General features: G+C 50.7%; 1 protein-coding gene across 4 annotated transcripts in view; it reads right to left on the bottom strand.

Annotated features, from left to right (window-relative positions):
* RAI1 (retinoic acid induced 1) overlaps positions 1-23,828 on the bottom strand; it is a 217,599-nt gene that overhangs the window by 8,853 nt on the left and 184,918 nt on the right. For 3 of the 4 annotated variants that reach the window (XM_083474672.1, XM_083474673.1, XM_083474674.1), the window contains 2 exons: positions 7,426-13,126; positions 919-1,012 (listed from right to left, as the gene is read on the bottom strand). In XM_083474672.1, coding sequence (XP_083330798.1) covers positions 919-1,012; positions 7,426-13,110 — 5,779 coding nt within the window. In that variant the 5' untranslated portion in view covers positions 13,111-13,126. Of the gene's footprint in view, positions 1-918; positions 1,013-7,425; positions 13,127-14,909; positions 14,939-23,828 lie in introns of those variants that run through there. The other variant, XM_083474675.1, reaches the window with a different exon arrangement.

The following is a 23,828-nucleotide window of genomic DNA, read 5'->3' as shown; positions in this document are numbered from 1 at the left end:
CAGCAGTATCTGGAGGGCCCCACATTGGCTACATCTGAACTACAGGACCCCCCCCATTTTGTTTGAAACCGGAAACGATGGTTAATGGCTTTGGGACAAGCCAAGATGTGAATCTGTGCTTTGAAGATGCCGTAATATCCTGGGACTTGTTCCAAAGCCATTAACTGGAGTTTCTTGATTTGGGTGCAATGGGAAACCGTAGTTAATTGAGAAGTTTGTTTGCTGCAGCCACACCTGCAAGGCTCATTTATAGCTGAGATAGACTCAACCAAACCAGATCAAGGAGAGTAAGAGGCAAAGTTGGCTAAATGTTTAAAAAATGCATCACATGTTGCAGGTTCAGATGTTGACACATGATGTTGGAAGTCTGCGGTCAGGATTTCTCATATATATATATATATATATATATATATATATATATATATATATATATATAACCCCAAACAGGAGTTGTGAGGTGGGGTTGACTGTATTTTCCTGAATTTCCTCCTCTTCAAGTTGCTGTTTGCACTGAAAAAAGGTGTGTGTCAGGTACAATGGAACTTCGGAAGCTGAACACCTGTAATCTCAACTGTTTCGGCTCCCGAATGATTGAAAACTGGAAGTGACTGTTCCGGCATTTGAATGATTTTCAGAAGCCGAATGGCCGGTGCGACTTCCGCAGCTTCCGACTGGCTGCAGGACGCTCCAGCCAATTGGAAGCCGCACCTTGGAAGTCGAACATTTTGGAAGTCGAATGGACTTCCAGAATGGATTCCGTTTGACTTCCAAGGTATGTCTGTATTTTGTTCTAAATGAAGAAGTTTCCTTAGCTGCGAGTGTGTTCTATAGTAGACAAAAGGTGAAGTACTTCCATCTTCCATTGCCCCAGAACCTGACATGTGATGCAAAATCTGTTGCCCTCAGTGGGAATCTTACCTGTATCAATGGCACATATGTAGTGAAAGGTTTGGGCACACCCCTTATGGCAGCAGCCAATGGTTGCTCCTACTTGCTGACAACTGGAGCATCTCTGCGGTCAGCAGGCGAGGGGAAGAAAAAGGGAAAAAAGAGGACCCCATGAGATCTAGCATCATGGCTGTTTGATTTCACAAAGGTAGCTTTAGTTAGTAACTTCCGTTTCGGCAGGGAGGTCATCCTTAGGCCACATGCTTCCCTGTTGCTTGCGGGAAGGTGGAGCTTGTTAGTTGTGCCCCCAGATAGTTCTCCCTGCCCCAATCGCACACACATTTCTATATTCTCTCAAGAGAGAGTGCTGATTCTCATCCTGCCACTGTGGGACAGAAAGTGCATTTTATTACGCAGCCCTAGCCTGTCGTAGGTGGTTAGCCCCCATATGAACGACAGCAACACTTATCCCAATACTAATGCCACAATTTTATGTGTGTTGTGTGTTGCATCATTGTGACCCCTTTCCTTCTCTGGGGGCTGCTTGTCACGACCATTTCCCTCCTCCCTTGCCCTTGCTGCTGTTTGTTTTGATTTGGATAGCTCCGTTGGTTAGAGCACGCATAGGCAAACCCGGCCCTCCAGATGTTTTGGGACTACAACTCCCATCATCCCTGACCACTGGTCCTGTTAGCTGAGGATGATGGGTGTTGTAGTCCCAAAACATCTGGAGGGCCGAGTTTGCCTTTGCCTGGGTTAGAGCATGGTGCTGGTCATGCCAAGGGTGCGGGCTCGATCCCTGTATGGGGCGGCTGCCCATTCCTGCACTGCAGAGGGTTCGACTCCATGATCCTCAGAATCCCCCAAAACTCTACAGTTCTATGAATGATGTAATATATGTTGTTGTTGTTTGCTGATCAAGTCGCACGATGATGTCATACACACTCAGAATCAAAATTTACATGGCTCACTGCAGAGAAGCAGAAGGTGGGAAACGGGAACTGAGAAACAGGTCCAGACCTGGGAACAAAACAAGCAGATGATGCCAGCCAGCACTGCAGCAACACAGCTCAATAATACATTTTGCAACCTGGAAGGCAGACCAACTGGTGCCCAACCAGCCATCTCAATGTATCATTCAGGGGTCCCAGTGCCTGCCTTCATCTATCCCCCCACAGGTCACTTCACCTTGCGGCCTAGTGGTGATAGATAATGAACATTCAGCCCAGCCTCTATGCATAAACCTATTGAAATAAATTCTGTCTCCGTCAAATCTGTGCATGCACAGAGCTCTTGGTCACGAGAATCGGAGGTTAAGATCACATACTGTTCTCCTACCGGGCTTAAGGTGAGTTTCATTGGTGCCTGACCATCGTTTGCGCAGCAGAGAGGATTCTGCAATGCATGTAAGCATTCTCATCTGCTACTGCAAAGCCAGCTTCAAGGTCCTCGTATCAATCTACAAAGCCCTGAACAGCTCAGGTCTAGGGAACCTCAAAGGCCGCCTGAACTGTTGTATCCCAGCTCCATCACTGAGATCACCTGCAGGAGCATCGTTGGTCATCCTCCAGGCAGGTAAGGCTCATTTGAAAGTGTCCTTCAGTGTCCTTGGATGAGTCTTGTGGAATAATGCTCTGCCAAGAGCGGTTCAGCAGGCACCTTCTGTTTCTACTTTCAGTAGAAAACGGCTGAAAACTTTTCCATTCCATCAGTCCTATGCAGGCAACGAAGAATTCATCTTTCCAGAACAGCTGTTTTGCAGTTAATTTTTTTTTTAAAATGGCATTTATTGCAGGGTTTTATGTACAATTGTTGTAAACAGCTCTGATTCCTTAAGAAATAAATTCTGGCCATTGCAAGTCCTACAGCATTCACATTGCATGACTGACGGGAAGAAGGTGAGCTAAAAGCCTGAACAGCAAAAACATCCAAGGGGTTGTTACCTTGGAATAAGCAAAGTTCCATGTGTGCAAGCAAGCAGGGGCATTGCAAGGTACGTAGAAGGACCTGGAAGGGCACACGACCACAACACATAAATGTGTGCAGTGCCTGTGTGCAAGTGAAGATGGAGGCTGACTGGGGCCTTGTTGGTTCTGCACTTTGCAGCAGGCTCAGCTACCCAGTAAGCAAAGAAAAAAGGGTTCTTTTTAAAGTTTATTTAAAAAGCAGTGGGAGAAGGGGCATGGATTTGGGGCTTACAAAGAAAACCCGAACCTCGACGTGCCTTTAATAATCTTCCTGAATAGAAGATAATGCCACAGGTTTCAGCTAGAACCGCCTGCTTGACTCACTCACAGGTCGTTGAGTTCCTTATGGACATAGGCCACATCTGCACAATCGATTTAAAGAGCTTGGCTTCCCCCAAAGAATTCTGGGAGCTGTAGTTTAAGGATGCCGGGGAGAACTCCAGTTCCCAGAATTCTCTGGGGGAGCCATGTATTTTAAACGTATGGTGTCGATGTGCTTCAGCACTGGTGGTGGGCAGGAGGGTCTCTTGGGGCGCATGGCAGGCTAGGCCATCTCTAGCACCTCACCGCTGCTGCTCTGCCCCGCAACGTGTGCCACCTTGAGGCAGCTGCCTTAGCCTGCCTAGTGGTCGGGAAGGCCCTGGTCTTGCTGATGTTTCTTTTTCACTTTGCCATTGCTTCAGATTCCTCTGAGGTTTTCGGTAATGCTTTGGCTTTTCTAAATGTATGCATGCAGCACTAGGAAGTGCTTTTTGAGAGGATAATAATAATAATAATAATAATAATAATAATAATAATAATAATTTATTTGTACCCTGCCCATTTGCCTGGGTTGCCCCAGCCACTCTGGGCGGCTTCCAACATATATAAAAACATGATAAAACATTAAAAAGCTTCCCTATACCTTCAGATGTCTTTTAAAGGTTGTATAGTTACTTATCCCCTTGACATCCGATGGGAGGGTTTTCCAAAGGGTGGGCACCACTACCGGGGAGGCCCTCTGCCTGGCTGTATGAAAAGTTTGCCTTGAAGAAGTAGCCTCTGTCCTCTGCTCCTAAGGTATCCCAGTCTTTTGAAGGCCATGTGACCTTGAGGTTCAAGAAGCGTCTGAGGTGTCACGGTCACAAGAGTTTCTACCTGACAAGGTGGAGTGCTCATTTGTGGGGTTAGAAGTAGACTTCTTCCGGAAGAGTCAGAAATCAGGAAGACCAAAATTTTAACAAGGAATAGGAAAAAATTGTAACTTATCTTAAAGGCCATTGAATACAGTTAAAATTGTTAGTAGGACTGGAATATCACTTGTAGTCCGAGGTTGATTTTTGGATACAATAGAGATATAAAAGATTTGGATCATCATAAAAGATGCGGGAGGAAATGATTACCGTATTTTTTGCACCATAACACTCACTTTTTTCCTCCTAGAAAGTAAGGGGAAATGTCTGTGCGTGTTATGGAGGGAATGCCTACAGGTGGCATGCCTACGTGCGTGTTATGGTCGGGTGCGTGTTATAGAGCGAAAAATACGGTAATAATAGGACCCACAAAGGGGAGGATGGAAGTCCAGGCGATTCCTTGGTATCTTGTTTTTATGATTTATGTTTGATATATCTCTGTAAATCTTTAACTTGAAAAACCAAATAAATAAAAAGTAGTAGAACCAGATGTCAGATCTAGAACCAGATCTAGAAGGGGGGAGGCAAGCTTTCTAGGTTTCCATTCAACTTGGGACAGAATGTGGGACTTGGTGGAACTTTAGCTTGAACTAAAAGAGACAAGCCTTGTGTTCTTATGTTCTCACACCGGGAGGCTACACCTCCCATTTAAGAGTAGCCATGAAACATCCTGGTGTTAGCACCGTAAGGCTCATAATCTATAATCCACTAAACCTGGAGTGGAACGCTGGAGTGGCAGGCTGCAGAATAAGCAATCCCATATTCTCTCCCATGAGAAGTTAGACTGGCTCCCTCTCGGTTATCTTTCTGCCGGCAGCCTAAGACCTTCCTGTTGCAGGTCTTTGAAAACGTAGGTGCAAGTGATGCTGATCGCTGGTCTGCTGTCAGCTCAGGCTGGATTTTAATGCCAGTTCTAAATGTGTTTTAACTATTGCTCTTATCTAGTTCATGTTTATTATGTTGAGCTCTACAATGATGTTTTTAGATGCTGCAAGCCTCCTTGAATCCCAACTTGGGAGAAAGCCAGGATATAAATACGTTTAAATCATCATCATTGTCCACTGCATGACTTACTAGCACCATGTGTGAACCAAGTTCTTGAAGATGAAACCATTTGAATCAAATGGAAACCAAACAAAGACTGCAAGGACAGGTCACTGTCAGCCCAAGGGAACAAAACGCAGTGGGCACAGAATGTTGAAGGGCTGCTGGGAGAGGAAGGAAAGGGACGACTGGGCAAAAGGGGGATGGAATGGAGTATCCTGGACAGGGACACTTCAAGCTGCAGCCTGTTGTTGAAGGCCCCACTTGTCCGTAATTTCCTGAACCGCAGCATCTCTTGTAAAGACTGTCTGATTTTTCTCAGATTCTGCTCACCAGCCTTTTCACGACGAGTTGAGCGGTACAGCTGCAATACTCAGGAGGTGGGTTGTCGATTTCATGCAAAAATGGTTTGGCAGCAAGCAGGGACAAGGTGGGAGGAGCAAATACTATTTGAGAATGTGCCTGGGAACAGAGGCTAGCAGCAGATAGAATGCAGACTGAGGCTGCGTGCAGACCAAACGTTTAAAGCGCGTGACTTCTGCTCAAGAAAGGGAATTGCAGCTCTGTAAGGGGGAAATGATAGTTGCCAGGATCCCGCGGGGAGAGCCATGCGCTTTAAATGTACGGTGCATGCACAGAATGAGAACGCAAGCCAAACCGCTTCTGGGAATGTGCTGGACCACAACACAATGTTGACCGGTGGTGGGTGAAATGGCGAGGGAAGAAGATATCCAAGGTTCCTGATCGAAAGGCTGGGAGATTATCCAGCCAAACGGCCTGGACAAAGGTCAACTCTTAAGAGAGATCACAGATCACAGAATGGGAAGGTACCACAAGGGCCATCTAGTCCAAGCCCCTGCAATGCAGGAACCTTTTGGCCAACGTGGGGTTCGAACCCACAACCCAGGGATTAAGAGATGCATGGCTGCTGTGGATGGCAAGGAACCTCATGTCCTCCTCTCCCCAATAAACAAAGGTGTATGGCACCATGGTAACCTGGTCCTTCTTCCCAATCCTTTGCCTTCTGCTCCCCTGCAGACAGAGGACTTCTGAGTGTGATGACATTGCCTCCTGTTGCCTCTTACCATCAGACACAGGGGTCCTGCTCTGGGTGCCAACCACAGATCCCTCAGAACATCTCATTTGGCTTTCATAATTAGAGGAAGGCAGGAAGGGGATGAAGCCACGCAGCAAAACCCCCAAATGGCATCTTCCCAGCAGCAGCAACATATCACTGTTTGGATGCTAGGAAAATGAGGGTGCCCTGTTGTACAATGGATAATTGGCACACAGATTTCACTGACCCAAGCTAGCCTGAGCGGCTTTTGTATGAATGAAAGGAATGCACAGAACGTAGAGCTGCCAGGAGCTAGTAACCATGCTGGCTAAATGGAACTTCCATGTACAAGGGAAGTATACCCCTGTATACCAAATGCTGGGGACAAGCAGCACAGAGAAGGCAATCGTTTTTAAGGCCCACGTTTGTGCTTTCCAGGTGCATTAGCCACTGCAAAGGTCTTTGGGCAGCAGCCCATAAATATAGTAACCAGATCATCACTGGTGGTGACTAGAAACTGAATGCAGGGGAAGCCTATGGGGGTGTCATTGTCGGAGTAACCATATTTCTTAAACACAAACAGCAACACAGGGAGGCATAGATTGCTCTGCTCAAAATGGTGCCAGGCTCCATCTTATCCTGGGACGCAATATTCGATTCAAGTGTTGGGGGGAATCGCTTGTTGCAAACACATGGACCCTGTTCCTCCCCAGTATGCTGCTCCCGCTAAGCAATGGGTATCCAAAGGGGCACATCTACTCTGCAGGGAGCAAGAAACCCAGGCCCCATTGTCTGCTGGGAAAAGATGGGGAACTACCCAAGGCAAATGTGGAGACCCCTGGCACTTGATCTGATGAAGAAGCGTTCTCCTTACCCAGGCATGACAACAAACCTCTTCATCCCAGGCATGAAAATTAACCTGACTGAAAGTAGACTGAACGGCAAAAGCAGCCAAGGGCCCTGCAACCCTCTAGGACTAATTTATAGTTGGCCAAGAGGCAGCATTGGGGTGAGACAGATCAGACTTTTGACTGGGCTACTGTGCTTCTTCCAGGAAAGGTTTCCCCGTAACTTCCAAGTAGGAACCAAATGCCCAACCAAACACATCCAAATCATACAGCTTTGGCCTCTTGGTCAGGATGCCCTGACCACCTCCCCAGAGCCCTGCAACCCCAAACCTTGTCATTCCTGCTTTTGCAAAGCGGTGTTGGCTTTTGGCGTACGGCAGGCGGTTCTGTCGGCGCCTGCGCCCGTGGCCTGCTCCAAGCGGAGCTTACGCTAAGGGGCGGACTCTTACCACGTCAGCAGCCATCTTTATTGCCTCCTGCAGTCCATAGAGCTTTCCCGCCACCAGGTAAACCCCAGCTGTCCACACAGCGCAGGCCTCATGGACCCAGTGCTCCTGCGTGTCCCCGGCAGGGTCCGGAGGTGGCGGCTCCGCTTTGCCGCATTCGTGCCTCCTGGGCTTCTCGGCGGCTGCGGCTGCTGCTGCCGCCACCGCCGCCTCCTCTCCCTCTGTCCTCTCATCGCAGCAGTAACAGCTTTGTAGTTTCCTAAACATCCCCCTCGAACTGGAGCGGAGAGCGCTCTGTTTCGCTGAGTCAGCGCCACTGTCCAACCTTGGCGGCTTTCCACCCGGCGTACTAGTTGCACAATTATTATCTGTCGCTTTGAGCAGCCTTTCCGCCGGAGACGGAGGCTCCTCGCCCAGCCCCTCCACTTTGATCTTTTCTTTCAGCCGCGACTTCTTCTTCGGAAGGCAGTCCTCGGGGTAGTACGGCCCGCAGAGGTCCCCCTGGTCCTTGTAGTTGGCCGGGTTCCGGCACAGGCAGCAGACCAGGCAGGTGGCGTTGAGGGCCTTGGAGACCACCGGGCCGAGGTGCATGGTGGACGACAGAGGCAGGGCGGCCCGCGGCTGCTGGAGGGATGCGGCCCCCGAAAGCCCGGCCTGGGCAGACGGAGACGAGGAGGAGCGCTCGCTATTGTGCAGCCGGGCCTCTTCGGCGGGAGAGTTGACGACAGTGCAGGTGGTGACGAACTCATCCTGCTTCTCCACCCGGACGTACGGCGAGAAGGGGGGCGCCCGGCTGTCTGACCGCAGCCGCTTGCACGACACATACTTGAGCCGGATTTCGGGCTCGGCCGGGCTCAGCAGGGGAGCCTGTTGCGGGTGCCGCCTCTTGGTCCTGCTCTTGCACCTCGAGGGCACGCTGGGGGCCTTGCGGCGGCTGAGCCGCTTCCTTTGTCTCTTGGTGTAGCCGTTGTAGTTGGAATGGTTGGCCCGCTGCTTCTGGGCCCTGGTCTGGGCCTGCGAGGACCTCCCCTCGGAGCTCTCGGCGCTGCTGAAGCCTTTGTCCTCGGCCTTTGGCTTCTTCGCCTCCCTTTGTCCCTCCTCGCCTTTCCCTGCTGCTGCCGCCGCTGCAGCCGCCGCCTTTTCTCTGGATGCAAAAAGCAGAGCAGGGCTCAGGTGAGGGCACTTCTCCAGGCTATTTTTGGCCGTTCGGAAGGCCGCCACTTTCCCTTTTCGGTTCCTCTTCTTGGGCAGCAGGCCGGTGCCGCTGGCAGCCATGCCGTCACCGCTGTGCTGCAACGTCTCGGGAGATGAATAGGCCTCACCCTTGAAACAGTTGGAGGACAGTTTCTTACTGTTCATTAGTTTTCCTCTGAAGGATCTGTTGTTCGGGCTTCTGCATAATTGCTCGGCTGCTGGAGCGGCGGGAGCCTTTTGTGACAAGGCCTGGTTTAATGGCCTGGCTTCCCCCGCCGCTGGGGCTGCGCCTGCATTCTTTGAGGCCTGCTCCCTCTCCGGTGGCAGGGACGGGCTGAGGGGATTACTGTGGGAGGTGGCGGCAGGGACGGTGAAGGAGACGGTGGCTGTTCGGCAGGCAAACTTTTTCAGGTTGGGAGAGGTGATCTTCTGGACGATGGCTTCCAGCTTCAGGCCCCGGCCTTTCCTTGGGGGAAGCACTTTCGTCTTCATCGCTCCCTGGAAGGCGGCCCGAGAGGTGATCTTGATGCAGACGTCGGGGTTCTCCTTCACCTGAGGGGACTTGAGCACCACTTCGCAGGAGTTCTTAGGGGAAAGCTTAGCCTTCGCCTTTTTGGCCAGAGGCATCCTCTTGAACAGGCCGGCAGAAGCTTCCGGCTTCTCGTCCTTGGCGTTGCTGCCGCTGTGACTGTTGCTCCTCAGGACCAAGTTCCTCTTTTTCGCAGGAACCGGTGGGATGAAGGCTGACTTCCTCTTCAGGCTGTGAAGCGGCTGCTCGGACATCTTGCCACCCATTCCAGGCCTGGCTTTCGGGAGTGCCAGCCTTTTGCTCTCCCTCTCAGACCTGCTTTGGGGGCTGACCTTGAAGGAACCGGGGAAGTGGTTGTTTGGCAGAACCTTCTTGGGTGGCTTGCCCTCCTTGAGCCCTGCATCCATGGCACTCTTCTCTCTCCTCCGCTTGCTGTAGAAGACCTCCTGGGTCCTGGTCCTGGAACGAAGGATCATGGACTGCTGGTCTTTGGCTTCCGTTTCAACGCCATCGGCTTCTTTCGCCTTGTGACCAGAGTCTTCACTCTGTTCCAAATTTGAGACCGGAGGGGAAGCAGAGTTGCTGGGCTTTGGAGAAGGTTTGCCATTGGCCTTCCTAGCCTTGAAAGCGGCTCTCTGTTTCAGGACGCACGCTGTCTTCTTGCCTGACTTCTCTTGAGGGGTTGAGGCCTTTGCACCTTCCAAAGGATCTGGCATCCTGGGCTCAGTCAACGCAGTGAACGAGCGGGTACACATCCTCGCTGGCAAGCCTTCTGCTGGAAACCGGGGAGTTTGGCCATGGGCGCTCTTACTTGGCATTTCAATCAGGTTGTTTGGACCTGGGCATTTGCTGGCCACCATGCCAGCTGCCTGGTTGCCCGTGCATGGGCTTGACATGGGTTGGACGGGTTCTTCGCCTCCTGACAGCCTGCAGTGGACCTTCTTGCTGCGAAGGCTCTTGCCCCTAGATGTTGGTTCTGAGGTTATTGGCACCTGCTCAAGAGAGGCTTGGTTAGTCACCAGCGAAGCTGCCAGCGTCTCTGCCTTATCTGGAAGGGTGTTTTCACTTCCCGCCACCTCCTCTTCAGGCTTCAAGTGGTGCAGGGAAGATTCGAACCAGCTTTTCACTTTTGTCTCTGTGCCAACGGCTGGGCCCAAGAGGATAACGGACTGATCAGATAAGTGCGAAGGAGGAGTGGCACTCTCTTTCTCGGCCGCGTTTGCCATTTCTTCTGCTGAACCTGGCGTGTCTTGCAGGGAGAGGGCCGGGGCGTTCTCCGCTGGCTTAGGTGTAAAAGCATCATAGGTCAAAGACTTTTGTTCAGAAGCCGCTAGTTCACACAAAGAGGAGTACTCTTCAGGTTCCAAATCGGATTCTTTCAGGTCTGGAGAGGACATCATGGGGAGTTCACTGAAGTCTCCTCCTGAGCAGGACTGCCTGGTGGTGTCTTCCAGCCATCGCTCACTGTCTGCTCTGGTGGCCTCGTCGTAAGTCAGATTCTCTCCCTTGCTTGCCTCCTGCGGCTGATCGAAGCCCTCTGCTTGCTGGGGCGTCTGCTCAGCGTCGCAGAGACTCAGGCAGCAAGCATTTTTTTTCTCCTCGGACGTCTCGCTCAGTTTGCCAGAGAACAAACTCTTGGAAAGGTCTGATCCTTGGAGGCTCGACCCCAGCTCTTTCCATGTGTCACTGAGGTTTTCGTCCGGCCAGTCGAAGTTCTCCATGGCGTTTTCAGAACCCACCGAATTGGCCGTGGCATTTGAGTAGCAGCTGAAGCTCGTGGCCTCGGAGCTGGAAGTGGCAGCCGAGATGTTGGGTTTGGAATTGTAGCCCACAGAGCTGGTCGTTTTCAGGGTATTTTTCGTCTCTGCTGTTGTAAACACCACCTGGGAGTTGTTGTAGACTTCCTCTGTGAAATTCTTCCCGTTATTCCCCCCCAGAGCTTTGTCCAACTTCAAGGGCTCAGCGAGGGCATTTGAGTCCCCCTGATTGGACCACGGACTTTTGACCATGGAATCCAGGCAGGTTCTGTGGTTCTCTAAGTGGAAAGGGGATTTGTCAGGGTCTTTGTTTGGAGCAGGGGGGCTGGCCCAGCCTTTGTCTGCTTTCTCGTTGATAGCATCTTGCAAACCGATGATCTCAGAGGCGAGCTCCTCCTGAGACAGGGCGCTGAGGAGCAGTCTGGGGCAATCCCTCTCGTTGGTCACAAACTTGGTGAAGCTCTCCAGCGGCAAGCTGGTGTGGATGCTTTGGAAAGAATCGTCCGACTTGGTGGACATATCGTCCGGAGAAGTCACCGAGCACGTGGATACGGACTCGGGCTTCGCCTTGGAGTTGCTGTTGACGCGAGCTGGGCTGCGGCTCTGGTTGCAGTAAAGGAAGCTCCTTTCCAGCTGCTCCTCAGATCCACTCAGGTAATCCCCATCCTGGGTTTCAGCGTGGACCGACTGCGGGGTGCTCAGGGGGTCCGAAAGGGGAGTCCCCGCCTGCTCAGCAGAGTAACTGTTGCCTTCGGGGCTGCAGTGCTGACCCTTGAGCTGCTCTGGGGTCCTTGGCGGGTTCTTGATGCCTTTCTTCTGGGGCATCCCCGTGGACTTGGAGAGGAGAAGCTGCTGGACGGTGTTGGAAATGTTTTCGACTTGGGAGGTGAGCGCCGTGAGGCTCTGCAGGCTGAGATCGGACAGGAGGTTCTCAGGAATCTTCTCCTTCGGCATGCTCTTGCAGTTTGCGGGCGGCTGGGCATCCGGGCTCGCCCCGTCGGTCGGCGAAGGGTTCAACAAAGGCATAAAATGGCTATGGTCGGAGAGGCTGGCTGGGAAGTTCCCCGTGCTCAGAGACTGCTGGCTGTATTGGAAATTCTCCAAGTTGGGCATCAACGGGGAAGGCGTTGAACTGTACGAGGGAGACCTACCAACCGAACGAGCCGGGGAATGGCTGGAACTGGGGCTGAACGTTTGGTAATACTGGTCTGGAGTCCGCACAGGGGCATCGGCTTGACAGTAGCTCTGTCCCGGCTGGTTGTAATGTTGGTATTTTGCGAGGTTTTGATAGTGAAGGGCTTCCTGGGCATGGTGTCTTCCTTGCATGGACTGCTGCTGCTGCTGTTGTTGCTGTTGCTGCTGCTGGTCGTAGCTGATTCGGTTAGGCTGATAGCCATGTAGGCCCTGGACCCGCTGCCCAGAGGGCAGGCTGGCGGCATTCCCCAGAGTCCTTTCATGCTGCGGTGGCGCTGAGGGAGCATTGCAGCTTTTGTAGGAATGCGCGGCCTGGCTCCCGCTCTGGACGGACGTGTACGTCGAGGAGGCCGGGAACGACTGGGAATGCTGGGTGAAGTGGGCGCCCTGCGGGAACGACATGGGGGAGGCCACGTCATTCTGGATCTTCTGTCTCGGGAGCTTGGGGTAGGTCAAGGTGGGCTGCTGCTGCTGCTGCTGCTGTTGGAGGTGCAGGGAGTGAGTTCGGAATGGGAGCTGAGGGGCCTGCTCATGGTATTGCCTGGTGCCAGAGGAGGCGGCTGTCTTTTTCAACAAGTTCTCCTCATATTTAGCCACCCCTCCTGGCAAGGGTTGCGGCGGCGGAGGCGGCTGTTGCTGCGGTGACCCCCAGGCTTGCAGGCCTTCCTCTCCGGAATAACGGGCCGGATAGGGACTGTTCTCTTGGACAGCGTAATTTGGGAAGGATGCCGGCCGGCCTGGGAGTTGCTGGCTGCGTAGCTGCTTATTCCCCCTGTGATATTTCTCCACGGTGCTGTTCTCCCCGTACCCCTGGTAAGGCAGGGGGGGCTGCGGCGGCGGCTGGGGCTGCTGCTGGCCGTAGTACTCCTTCGCTACCATCCTCTGACGCTCGCAGTGCGGCCCGGCCTGGCTTTGATGCCTGTAATTCTCCAGGCGTGATGAATCTTGCGAAGATGCCGGCTGGTAGTTCTGCTGGTTGCCATGGAAACCACACCTTTCGCGGAAGGACTGCATGGCTGGGCCTTGTTATCTGTGCAGAGCGGGGAGAGAGAGAGAAAGACAAGGGGGGTTTCAAACAAATGGATTTTCTTCTTCCCTGCTTCCCACCTTTCCACCTTGTATCTCCCCCAGCCCGTCTCCCCTGTTCCCTGTGCTTTAAAAGCAAATAAACAAACACATGAGGCGAATGCTTAAAATTATATACGTACGTGGGTGTGTACATACATAATGGATAGGCAGTATCCATTATACTATACAGATAGCTAGATGGATAGATAGTAAACAACAACAACAAACTGTTCTTTCACAGCTGTAAAAAGCGTTATTCCGGTGCAACGTTCTGACTTTAAAGAAGGGATGAGGAGAGAATGGAGTCTCTCTTGTAACCCACTCCCCAAAAAACCAGGGAGAAAATTTGGCAAAAGGTAAAGCGATCAGCCTCAAGAGAATGGTGTGTGTGTGTGTGTGTGTGTGGACTCACAACAGCAGGAGGTGGTAGAACACTCCATACCATTTCATACTGCACCCCTTTTCTGAATGCTCCCCCTGTTAAAAAGCAAGCAACACCCCAAAGGAACAAGCATAGCACATCAGGGACAAAGGCCAGCCCCTGCACGCTGAGCTGCTTTTCTCATTGCAGGGACCTTTTCCTGCACAGGGAACATTTGAAACGCTCCACTTAGAAGTGATGCAGTCCATTCGAGGACCTGGGCAAGGTGATTGGGAAGGTAGCAGCCAGCCAGCTGCAGGTGTGCCTAGAGGAAGCCAATTATCTAGATCCCTCCCCAAGTCCCAGGCTAGCGCACCAGAATTATTTTCAGCGGCACAGCTGAGGTTGGTAAAGAGGAGATGCAACTAGGCTTTGCATGCACCAGCAAGCATGGGTCGGTCACCCATTCCGTGCTCTCTTCGAGTCAATACGAAGTCGGCAGTGGTGTCCTGGCTACGGATGGCGGGGGTAGGGGTGGAGGAAGAAATTCGTTGTTGTTTGCATTTTGATGAGACACAGCCTAATTTGCACTTCTTGAGCCACTATGTGAACTGAAACGCAGCTATCCTTCAAACGGTGCACCTCTCGAACCAAAGTGGACAAAAATGCTCATGGTAGGGGGAATTGCCCATAAAAATGCATATTTTTGTGGGGGAGAAGCATACAAAAATGTGGGGGAATTGCTTGCAAAAAAATGTGCTTATCAGATTGGAACAAAAAGGAGAAGCCGGAATTGACAGATTCATCCATCCTTAGCTGTATTTTTGCATCCCTCCTCCAGACATTTTTGTTGTTAAAACAGCAGAGATTATATTCTGATATTTCTGGCTCCTCTAATCTGGTTGCAAGGCCCAGGATCTGTCCCTTCCAGCATTTGATCCTGCAGTTCCTCAGCTCTCTGGCCTGGATGCTCCTCCTCGCCCTTCCCCCTCCTTCCCTCTCCCCATCCCCCCCCCCCAATATCTCCCAAGCACCTCTCCGCAATTGCTGCAGCTCCATCTGGAATCTGTCTGCTCTTTACAACTGACGTCTATTAGGAAGGCAGCGGAGAACAGCAGTGATAAAACCATCCTGGGTTTCTGCAGTTCTCTGCTGCGCCGCCGAACAGCGAGAGCACCTGCTTTTGTGTGTTTTCAGCTGGGGATGTTGACAAGATGCAGGTTTAGCATTGAGCACGTCTTGGCTCAGGAGTGATGTGTGCTCTCCTCCCACCAACTCTACAGATCTAAGGGGAGTCTCGATTCTGCTCGCTTGGCAACATCACCCAAAGATGCTGTTATCCCCCAGCCGGTGGGCTATATTTAATACCTTTCCCCAGCACAACCTGAACCGCGTCACCGTTCTTCCTCCCTTGTGCTCCGTCGCAATCTGCTGGAAGTCATGTCCGTGTGGCGCACAGACAACACGCACAGGGCAATTCTGTGCATGCCTGATGGTTTGAGCATGTGCAGATTGTGTCCTCCCGTAAAAACCTGCCTGCACACGAGAAGGCCTGCTCTGTGTCCCCACACCTTCAGGGATTAAACAAGGGGTGGGAAGAAAGCGCACAGAACAGATCCTTGCCGACCTTTGCACTCTGGCTTTCAAACTCTCTCCCCCCTGGGGTTTTCTCTTGACCTCCTTGCTATTGACCTTTTGAGGCACTACTGATTTTTGTGTGTGTGTGTCTTGGATTTCTTTTTCTTTTGCATGGTTGGGAAGAATTAAGAGGGCTGGTCTGTTCTGCTGTTGCCATGATGCTGGTCTTGCCCCCCCCCAACTGATCACAGAATCATAGAATTGGAAGGGACCACAAGGAGCACCTAGTTCAACTCCCAGAAATGCAGGAATCTTTCACCCAATGGGGGGCTTGAACCCACAATCCTGAAATTATGCTCTCATGCTCTACCGACTTGAGCTATCCTTTGGTGTGGTTGTGCTTCTTTGTGTGGCCCTTGCTGGGGTTTTTTAAATGTATTTTAATTGCTTTTTTAATGAGCCGCTTCAGTTGTTTTGACTTTTGAGAGGGAATATTTTAAGGCGGGAGGCGGTTAAATTGCACCACTGCACTGCCCCTGCAAACACGCACAAAGCAGATCTGTATGGGCAGTGGCATCAGGATCCCATGTTCGCGTGACAAGAGATCCACAGTTCAGAGAAGGGCGACCAAAATGGTCAAGGGGATGGAGTGACTCTCCCACGGAAAAAGTTTGCAGCGTTTGGGACTCTAGAGAAAAGTTAAGAGTTGAGTTGCTGAGTTAAGAGGCAGCACCAATATAGGTTTTTTAAATTATACATGGCATGGGGAAAGTGGGCAGAGAAAAATCCTTCTCCCTTTCTCCAAAACATGAGAACTTGTGGATATCCAATGAAGCTGAAGGGTTGGAAGATTCAGGGGAAATAAAAGGAAGTACTTCATTATGTGACACATAGTTAAACTTTGGCGCTCGCTGCCACAAGAGGCGGTGATGGCCACCAACCTAGGTGGCTTCAGAAGAGGATCCAGCAAATTCATGGACGATAAGGCTGTCAATGGCTATGAGCTACAATGGCTCGGCTCTGCTTCAATGGTCAGAGACAGCAATGCTCCTGAATGTCAACTGCTGGGAATTACAGCAAAGAAGGTTGTTCTTGGGCTCAGATCCTGCTTGCAGGTTTCCCGCAAGCATCTGGTTGGTTATTGTGAGAAGAGGACACTGGACTAGATGGGCCATTGGCTTCATCCAGCAGGCTCTTATTATTTTCTAATAATAATAATAATAATAATAATAGTAGTCATACCTCGAGTTAAAGACGCTTCAGGTTGAGCGTTTTCAGGTTGCGTCCCGCGGCGACCCGGAAGTACCGGAAAGGGTTACTTCTGGGTTTCGCCGCTCGCGCATGCGCAGATGCTCACAATGATGTCACGCGCATGCGCAGAAGCAACGAATCATAACCAGCGCACGCGCAGACGCAGGTTGCATTCTGCTCAGGTTGCGAACGGGGCTCCAGAACGGATTCCATTCGCAACCAGAGGTACCACTGTAAAATAGCAATTTTATTATTTGTACCCCGCCCATCTGACTGGCTTGCCCCAGCCACTCTGGGCGGCTTCCAACATATATAAAAACATAATAAAACATCACGCATTATAATGATGCTCCCACCCTTTTTCCTCGCCGCTTCTCGGAATGTTTTCTTTTCTTTTCCATACGCACATGCACACCCTGACTGGGGGAAGAGAATGTAGCTGGCTGGGTTGGAATCCGACCAGTCATCCTCTAGCTTTGCTGAAGCCCGCAGGCTAGATGCGAGCTACGCCCGCCTGCTGCAAAAGATGTGCCCACACCTGCACGAACGTTTGCACACAGCACACAGGTAGGTCGCCCTTGACACCCAGACTGTGGGCAGCAGCCAACTGAGCACTGGCATGCAAAATGCCGCGAGTCCCGAGGTATCGCTGGGATGGATGAACAGGAGGGAACAGGAGGTTGGCGTGGAGTAGGAGGTGAGGCTGTGGAATAGAGGCTGGAGGAGGGAGTTGTATCTCCCTGCCAGGATCTGGCTGCCTCGGTTGAAGAAGCAGGACTCCCACCACGCTCCTTCCTTCCTGGGGAAAGGAGAGCAGCAACAGAATCTGGGAAGGGTGTCAGCCCACCGCTAGGGATGGAGCAAGCAGAGTCAGAAAAGGGAGGCACAACTTGGTGGCCCAGGGCCCAGAGGCCCTCCTGTCAGAAGAAACAGATACAGTGGTACCTCGGGTTAAGAACTTAATTCGTTCTGGAGGTCCATTCTTAACCTGAAACTGTTCTTAACCTGAAGCACCACTTTAGATAATGGGGCCTCCCGCTGCCACCGCACGATTTCTGTTCTCATCCTGAAGCAAAGTTCTTAACTTGAGGTACTATTTCTGGGTTAGCAGAGTCTGTAACCTGAAGCGCCTGTAACCTGTAGCATCTGTAACCCGAGGTACCACTGTACATTCTTCCTGGTGCAGTGAGCATCTTACAAGGTCAGCAATCCTGCACGGCAAGAGACTTTTGGAAAAGAATGTGTTTTGCCCAGTCTTTAAAAGCTTGGCGATTGGGTGTGCCATCTCATTGGGACAATGTTGTTGCTACTGTGTAGTTCTGATCTCCTTGCCCTGATCTTGGGATTAATTGAATAACAGAATTATAGAGTGGGAAGGGACCCCAAGGGTCATCTAGCCCAACCCCCTGCAATGCAGGAATCTCAACTAAAGCACGCATGACAGATTGGGCCTCCAACACCTGCTTAAAAACCTCCAATGAATTGCACATTGACTCCTTAAGATGTGGACCTCTGCTTCTCGCTTGGCTGGCCTCACTTTCCTTGGCCTCTAGCCTGAGTAGAGCAGCTGCAGGAAGTCATCAACTGCTGCTGAGTCTTCCCTGCCTCAGTAAATACCTCTAAGCAGAGGTTGGGTCCTGTATACCTGAAGGAGCGTCTCCACCCCAATCATCCAGCCCGGACACTGAGATCCAGCACCGAGGGCCTTCTGGTGGTTCCCTCGCTGCGAGAAGTGAAGTTACAGGGAACCAGGCAGAGGGCCTTTTCGGTAGTGGCGCCTGCCCTGTCAAATGCCCTCCCAGCAGATGTCAAGGCAATAAATAACTATTTTACTTTTAAAAGACACCTGAAGGCAGCCCTATTTAGGGAAGTTTTTAATGTCTGACGCTGTATTGTTTTTGATATTTAGTTGGAAGCCGTCTAGAGTGGCTGGGGAGACCCAGTCAGATGGGCGGGGTATAAATAAATAAATTATTATTATTATTATTATTATTATTATTAGGTGGCTCTCCGTCATGCTTTAGCTGAGATTCCTGCATTGCAGGGGGTTGGACTAGATGACCCTTGGGATCCCTTCCAACTCTGTGATCCTTCCTTACTCTCAAGTAAGGGGTCTGGGTGGGAGCCAGGATGCAAACACGCTCTCTGCTTGCACACACAGGAACGCTTCACTATATGTGCTCTCCATGACACAGACGTGCAAACACGCACTCATGGATTGTATGGCTGCTTGCCAGGGCTTGTAGCCCACACACAGCCTCATTGCTGTCAACACAGACCACAAGTGTACATTCACCCACAAAGCAGCTCATCCCCCACAAAATTTGCCTTTGACTAAGAACTACTTAAAGTTCTTAGCTTAAAGAAGGCTGGTCGCCAAAGAATTGATGCTTTTGAATTCTGGTGCTGGAGGAGACTCTTGAGAGTCCCATGGACTGCAAGAAGATCAAACCTCTCCATTCTGAAGGAAATCAGCCCTGAGTGCTCACTGGAAGGACAGATCCTGAAGCTGAGGCTCCAAGACTTTGGCCACCTCATGAGAAGAGAAGACTCCCGGGAAAAGACCCTGATGTTGGGAAAGATGGAGGGTGCAAGGAGAAGGAGACGACAGAGGACGAGATGGTTGGACAGTGTTCTCGAAGCTACCAGCATGAGTTTGACCAAACTGCAGGAGGCAGTGGAAGACAGGAGTGCCTGGCGTGCTCTGGTCCAGGGGGTCACGAAGAGTCGGACACAACTAAACGACTAAACAACAACAAAGAACTGCTGACTACACTCATAGACAAAAGCCACATCTCCTTGGGAAAGGCTGTGATGCCCTTTTGCCTGCTACCTAAGAACACAAGAAGCTGCCATATACAGAATCAGAGCACTGGTCCATCTAGGTCTGCACTGTTGACACAGACAGGAAGCAGCTTCCCAGGGTATCACACACAGGGTTGTTCTCTCTCCCTCAAAGCATGAAAAACCCATGGACAGCCAGAGAAGTTGAATGTAGAAAGAATCAGGACAGATAAAAGTAAAGACTTTTTCGTGCAGCGAATCGTTAAACTATGGAACTCACTTCTGCAGGAAGATGTGATGGCTGCCAACATGGATGGCTGCAAAAGCGCTGGCAAATCTACATAGGAGAAGGCTGTCAATAGCTATTAGCCATGATGGATGTGCTCTGTCTCTATGGCTGGAGGCAGCAAACACTTCTGAATTTCAGCTGCCGGAAACCAGAGGAGAAGAGAGCTCTCGGGTCCCGCTTGTGGGTTTTCCATTAGGACATCTGGTTGGCCACTGTGAGAACAGGATGCTGGACTTGATTGGTTCTGATCCAGAACAACCTTCTTATGTTCCTAGGAAGCAGTGCTCTCCCCTGGACACAGAACCTGGACCTTTTGCGTGGAAAGCCTGTGCTCTGCTACTGAGCTGAGGGCCTTTCCCAAAGGCTGTTTCGGTCCTTTTTTTGGGAGGAGGGGGGTTGCTACTGCTGGCCTGTCGCCAAAAGCCCGGCAGGTGCAAAACTTCGCCACGGGTCTGGGGGGGGGGGGGCTAGCTGCACTTTCCCCCTGCCTGGCGTGCATATCTGCAGAAATTAGGTTTTCTTCCTTTATTAGTCCCAGATTGCTTTCCCTTCCTGTTGAGTGTCCTATGGTGATCATTGGTATTTCGCTTGCTTATTTATTTGCAAAAGTGAATGGGAAGGAAGGAAGGAAGGAAGGAAGGAAGGAAGGAAGGAAGGAAGGAAAGAAAGAAAGAAAGAAAGAAAGAAAGAAAGAAAGAAAGAAAGAAAGAAAGAAAGAAAGAAAGAAATCTGAAGGAGCCAGAGCGCTGTGGCACTTTGTGGAACGGCACGTTTATTATGGCATAAGCTCCCTGATGATGTGCGCTATGCTGCAATAAATCTGCTCCCCTCTGAAGGTGCCACCGTGCTGCTGTTTGGTGTTGCGACGACAGCCTTAAAACAAGGCAGCCTCTCTAGAGTTATCCTTATAACTGCAACGGAAGTGGCACAGATAATCGAAACCCACCCACCCACCCACCCACCCACCCACACACACACACACACCCTATTCCTCTGGTCCGTCCATCAGTTCCCAGCCTCTCTCTCCTCCTCCGAGCTGCAAATGCATCTACGCTGCCTTACAGCTGGATCTCCTAACGCACACCAAGCAGTTGGAATGCGGAGCCAGGCATGTATCTCCCCGAAAAGACAGTTCAATTAAAAATACAGCACAGCCTCACAAGCCAGCAACCTGGTACTGGAGTGGGTGAAAGCCCTTCCTCCGTGCTCAGTGTCCCAGCTGAGAGTCGGGAGGGCGGAGGAAAGGATGTGCGTGCGTAAAGAGGCTCGGGGAACAAAGGCGGGCTGGAAATCAAAGGCAGACCCTCTGGGAGAGGAGGGCCCCGGAGCTCAGCACCAGGAGGGGCAGTGGGGCCCAGTGGCCAGCGCAGTTTGAGGGAAGGACATGACGGGGCTCCCTTTAAAGAGCCCCACGTTTCTCTTCTCCCCATTACAGATGCTTTTTCAAAGAGTTGAACCAATCACGGCCGAGGAGCGATGGAATGGATGGAGGTGAATGAGCAAAGGAGGGGTGAGGTGGGGAGGGGTCCAGATTGCTAAGAAGAACCATAGTTTTTGCTTTGTTGCAGCTGCCACACTGGGCTCTTTGGGCTCCTCTCTGCCCCTCTCTCCCCATTATTATTATTATTATTATTATTATTATTATTATTATTATTACAATTCAATTTGTAACTGCAGGTTTCAGGGCCGTTCACAACATAAAAACACAACATAAAAACACAGAATACGTAAAAACAATCCTTGTCTCCCCAACACATTTTATAAGGGCATTGTATGCCAATCAGCCAAAGGCCTGGTTATAGAAGAACGTTTCTGCCTGGCACCTAAAGGGCACCTAATGAAGGCGCCAGGTGAGTCTCTGTGGGGAGAGCATTCCACAAGCGGAATTGAGTTTCCATAAACATATTCAGAGTGGGAAGAGATGTGGAGGCCAGCAGGCAATTTGTCATTTTGTTTAGGTGCTCCAGAGCAGCCTAAACCTGCAACTCGCTTTTTATCTGCATCATATTGTGCTTTTTTTGTGGCGAAGTCTCCGACACTGATTGGTTGAGCTGGTGTCACGTTACAGAAAGTCATTCATGAACACTCCAGCTACTTAGGGAACAAAGCCATTAGAGTATATGCTACTATGGGGGAAGGGGAAATTGGCTGGGATTAAAAGCTCACACGGGCCCTACTTAGTGAGGCAGGCAGAGCACTGAGAAATGGTCCTGGAAAGCAAGGAAATAAAGGTTTAGGGAGATACTGATAAGTCTCAGACCCGATATAGGGACAGGGAGAGATGGGAGGAAGCTGGAAAATGTTTGGAGGGTGTGGGCCAGGAAGCCAAGGGGGAACAGGATTGCTAGGTCTGCATCCTGACAGGGCTGCGACATCTTTAGGAGTTGTGTGGAAAGAAGATTCCATTAGTTGTGGCTTGTGTGGCCACTACAACATTGTGACCTGTCAATCCTAAGGAGCTATTGAGGCCCCAGAAGCAGTGAGAGGCAAGGCTCAGCTTTACGTATTGATCGGAGGCAACCTGCCCACCCTTTCAAGCTTTTGCTCACATATTTTTCCTCACTGGTTGGTGCTCCAGATTCGAGAAGCGAGCTGAAAAGGGACAGTGGCAACATTCACACCATATATTTATGCTCAGGACCCCAGTACCTCAAGGAATGCGCCTCCCCAAATGAACCGACCCGCACCCTGTGGTCAGCATCTATAGCCCTTCTGCATGTGCCCCCTTCACGAAAGGTCTAGAGCAGTGGCTCTCAAGCTGTGGGTCCCCAGATGTTGTTGGACTACAACTCCCATCATCCCTGAGCTCTGGCCTTGCTAGCTAGGGCTGATGGGAGTTGTAGTTCAGCAACATCTGGGGACCCACAGGTTGAGAAAGGCTGGTCTAGAGGGTGGCAACACGAGAATGGGCCTTTTCTGCAGTGGCTCCCCATTTGTGGAACACTCTCCCCAGGAAGGCTCACCTAGCACCATCATTATATATTTTAGAAGCCAGGCAAAGACTTTCCTCCATAACCAGGCTTTTGGCCTTAAAAATTTGTGGCCTTTTAGAAATGGGCGGGTATTTGTAATGTCACTTAGAAGATGGAGAAAGCTTGGGTTTTTTCCTATTTCAGAGGGCAGGACCTAGAATCATAGAATCATAGAGTTGGAAGAGACCACAAGGGCCATCAAGTCCAACCCCCTGCCAAGCAGGAAACACCATCAGAGCACTCCTGACATATGGTTGTCAAGCCTCTGCTTAAAGACCTCCAAAGTAGGAGACTCCACCACACTCCTTGGCAGCAAATTCCACTCTCGAACAGCTCTTACTGTCAGGAAGTTCTTCCTAATGTTTAGGTGGAATCTTCTTTCTTGTAGTTTGGATCCATTGCTCCGTGTCCGCTTCTCTGGAGCAGCAGAAAACAACCTTTCTCCCTCCTCTATGTGACATCCTTTTATATCATATCACCCCTTAACCTCCTCTTCTCCAGGCTAAACATGCCCAGCTCCCTTAGCCGTTCCTCATAAGGCATCGTTTCCAGGCCTTTGACCATTTTGGTTGCCCTCCTCTGGACACGTTCCAGTTTGGCAGTGTCCTTCTTGAACTGTGGTGCCTGAACCAATGGCTTCGAGTTACAATAAAGGAGATTCTGACTAAACATCAAGAATAACTTTCTGACGTTAAGAGCTGTTTGATAGCGGAACAGACTCCCTTGGAAGGTGGTGAACTCTCCTTCCAAGTAGGTTTTTAAGCAGAGGTTGGATGGCCATCTGTAATAGACGCTTTAGCTGAGATTCATGCATAGGGACTAGATGACCCTCGGGGTCCCTTTCAACTCTACAATTCTGTGAATGTATTTCTTTTTCTTCTTGGTTTTAATGTATCTATGGGGGGGGTGTTGTGTTTCTGTGTTTGGCTGTAAACCACAATATAAAGTTACTATTAACTTTAATTATGATTAATAATAATAACATTCAAATCACTGCAATATCTCTTTAAAAAGCTATGGCTTCCCCCAAAGTTCCCCTGGGAGTTGCAGTTTCTTAAGGGAGTTGAGAGTTGTTAGGAGACCCCCTATTCCCCTCGCAGAGCTACAATTCCCAGAGCTCTCTGTGAAGAGGGACTGATAAACCACGCTGAGAACGGCATCCGTGGGAGGGGAATAAGGGTCTCCAAACTACTGTCAGCACCCTTAAGAAACTATAGCTCCCAGGAAGAGGGGTGAGGAACCTCAACCCTGGGGGTAAAATGCAGTCGTCCAGGTGTCTCTCTCTATGTGGTCGAATTCTGAAATGTGCAAAGTGGGTGTATATATGTGGAGGGAATCCAATGAAAAATCCTCTTGTGTAAAGCCCAAAATACAGAAAACCACTAAATTAAGATTCTGTGTAAATCAGGAATCAACATGTTAGAATCTG

Source organism: Podarcis liolepis (assembly GCF_965112155.1).
Source record: "Podarcis liolepis genome assembly, chromosome: 14".
Classification (NCBI taxonomy): domain Eukaryota; kingdom Metazoa; phylum Chordata; class Lepidosauria; order Squamata; family Lacertidae; genus Podarcis; species Podarcis liolepis.
This window is presented reverse-complemented; position numbering and strand designations above follow the sequence as displayed.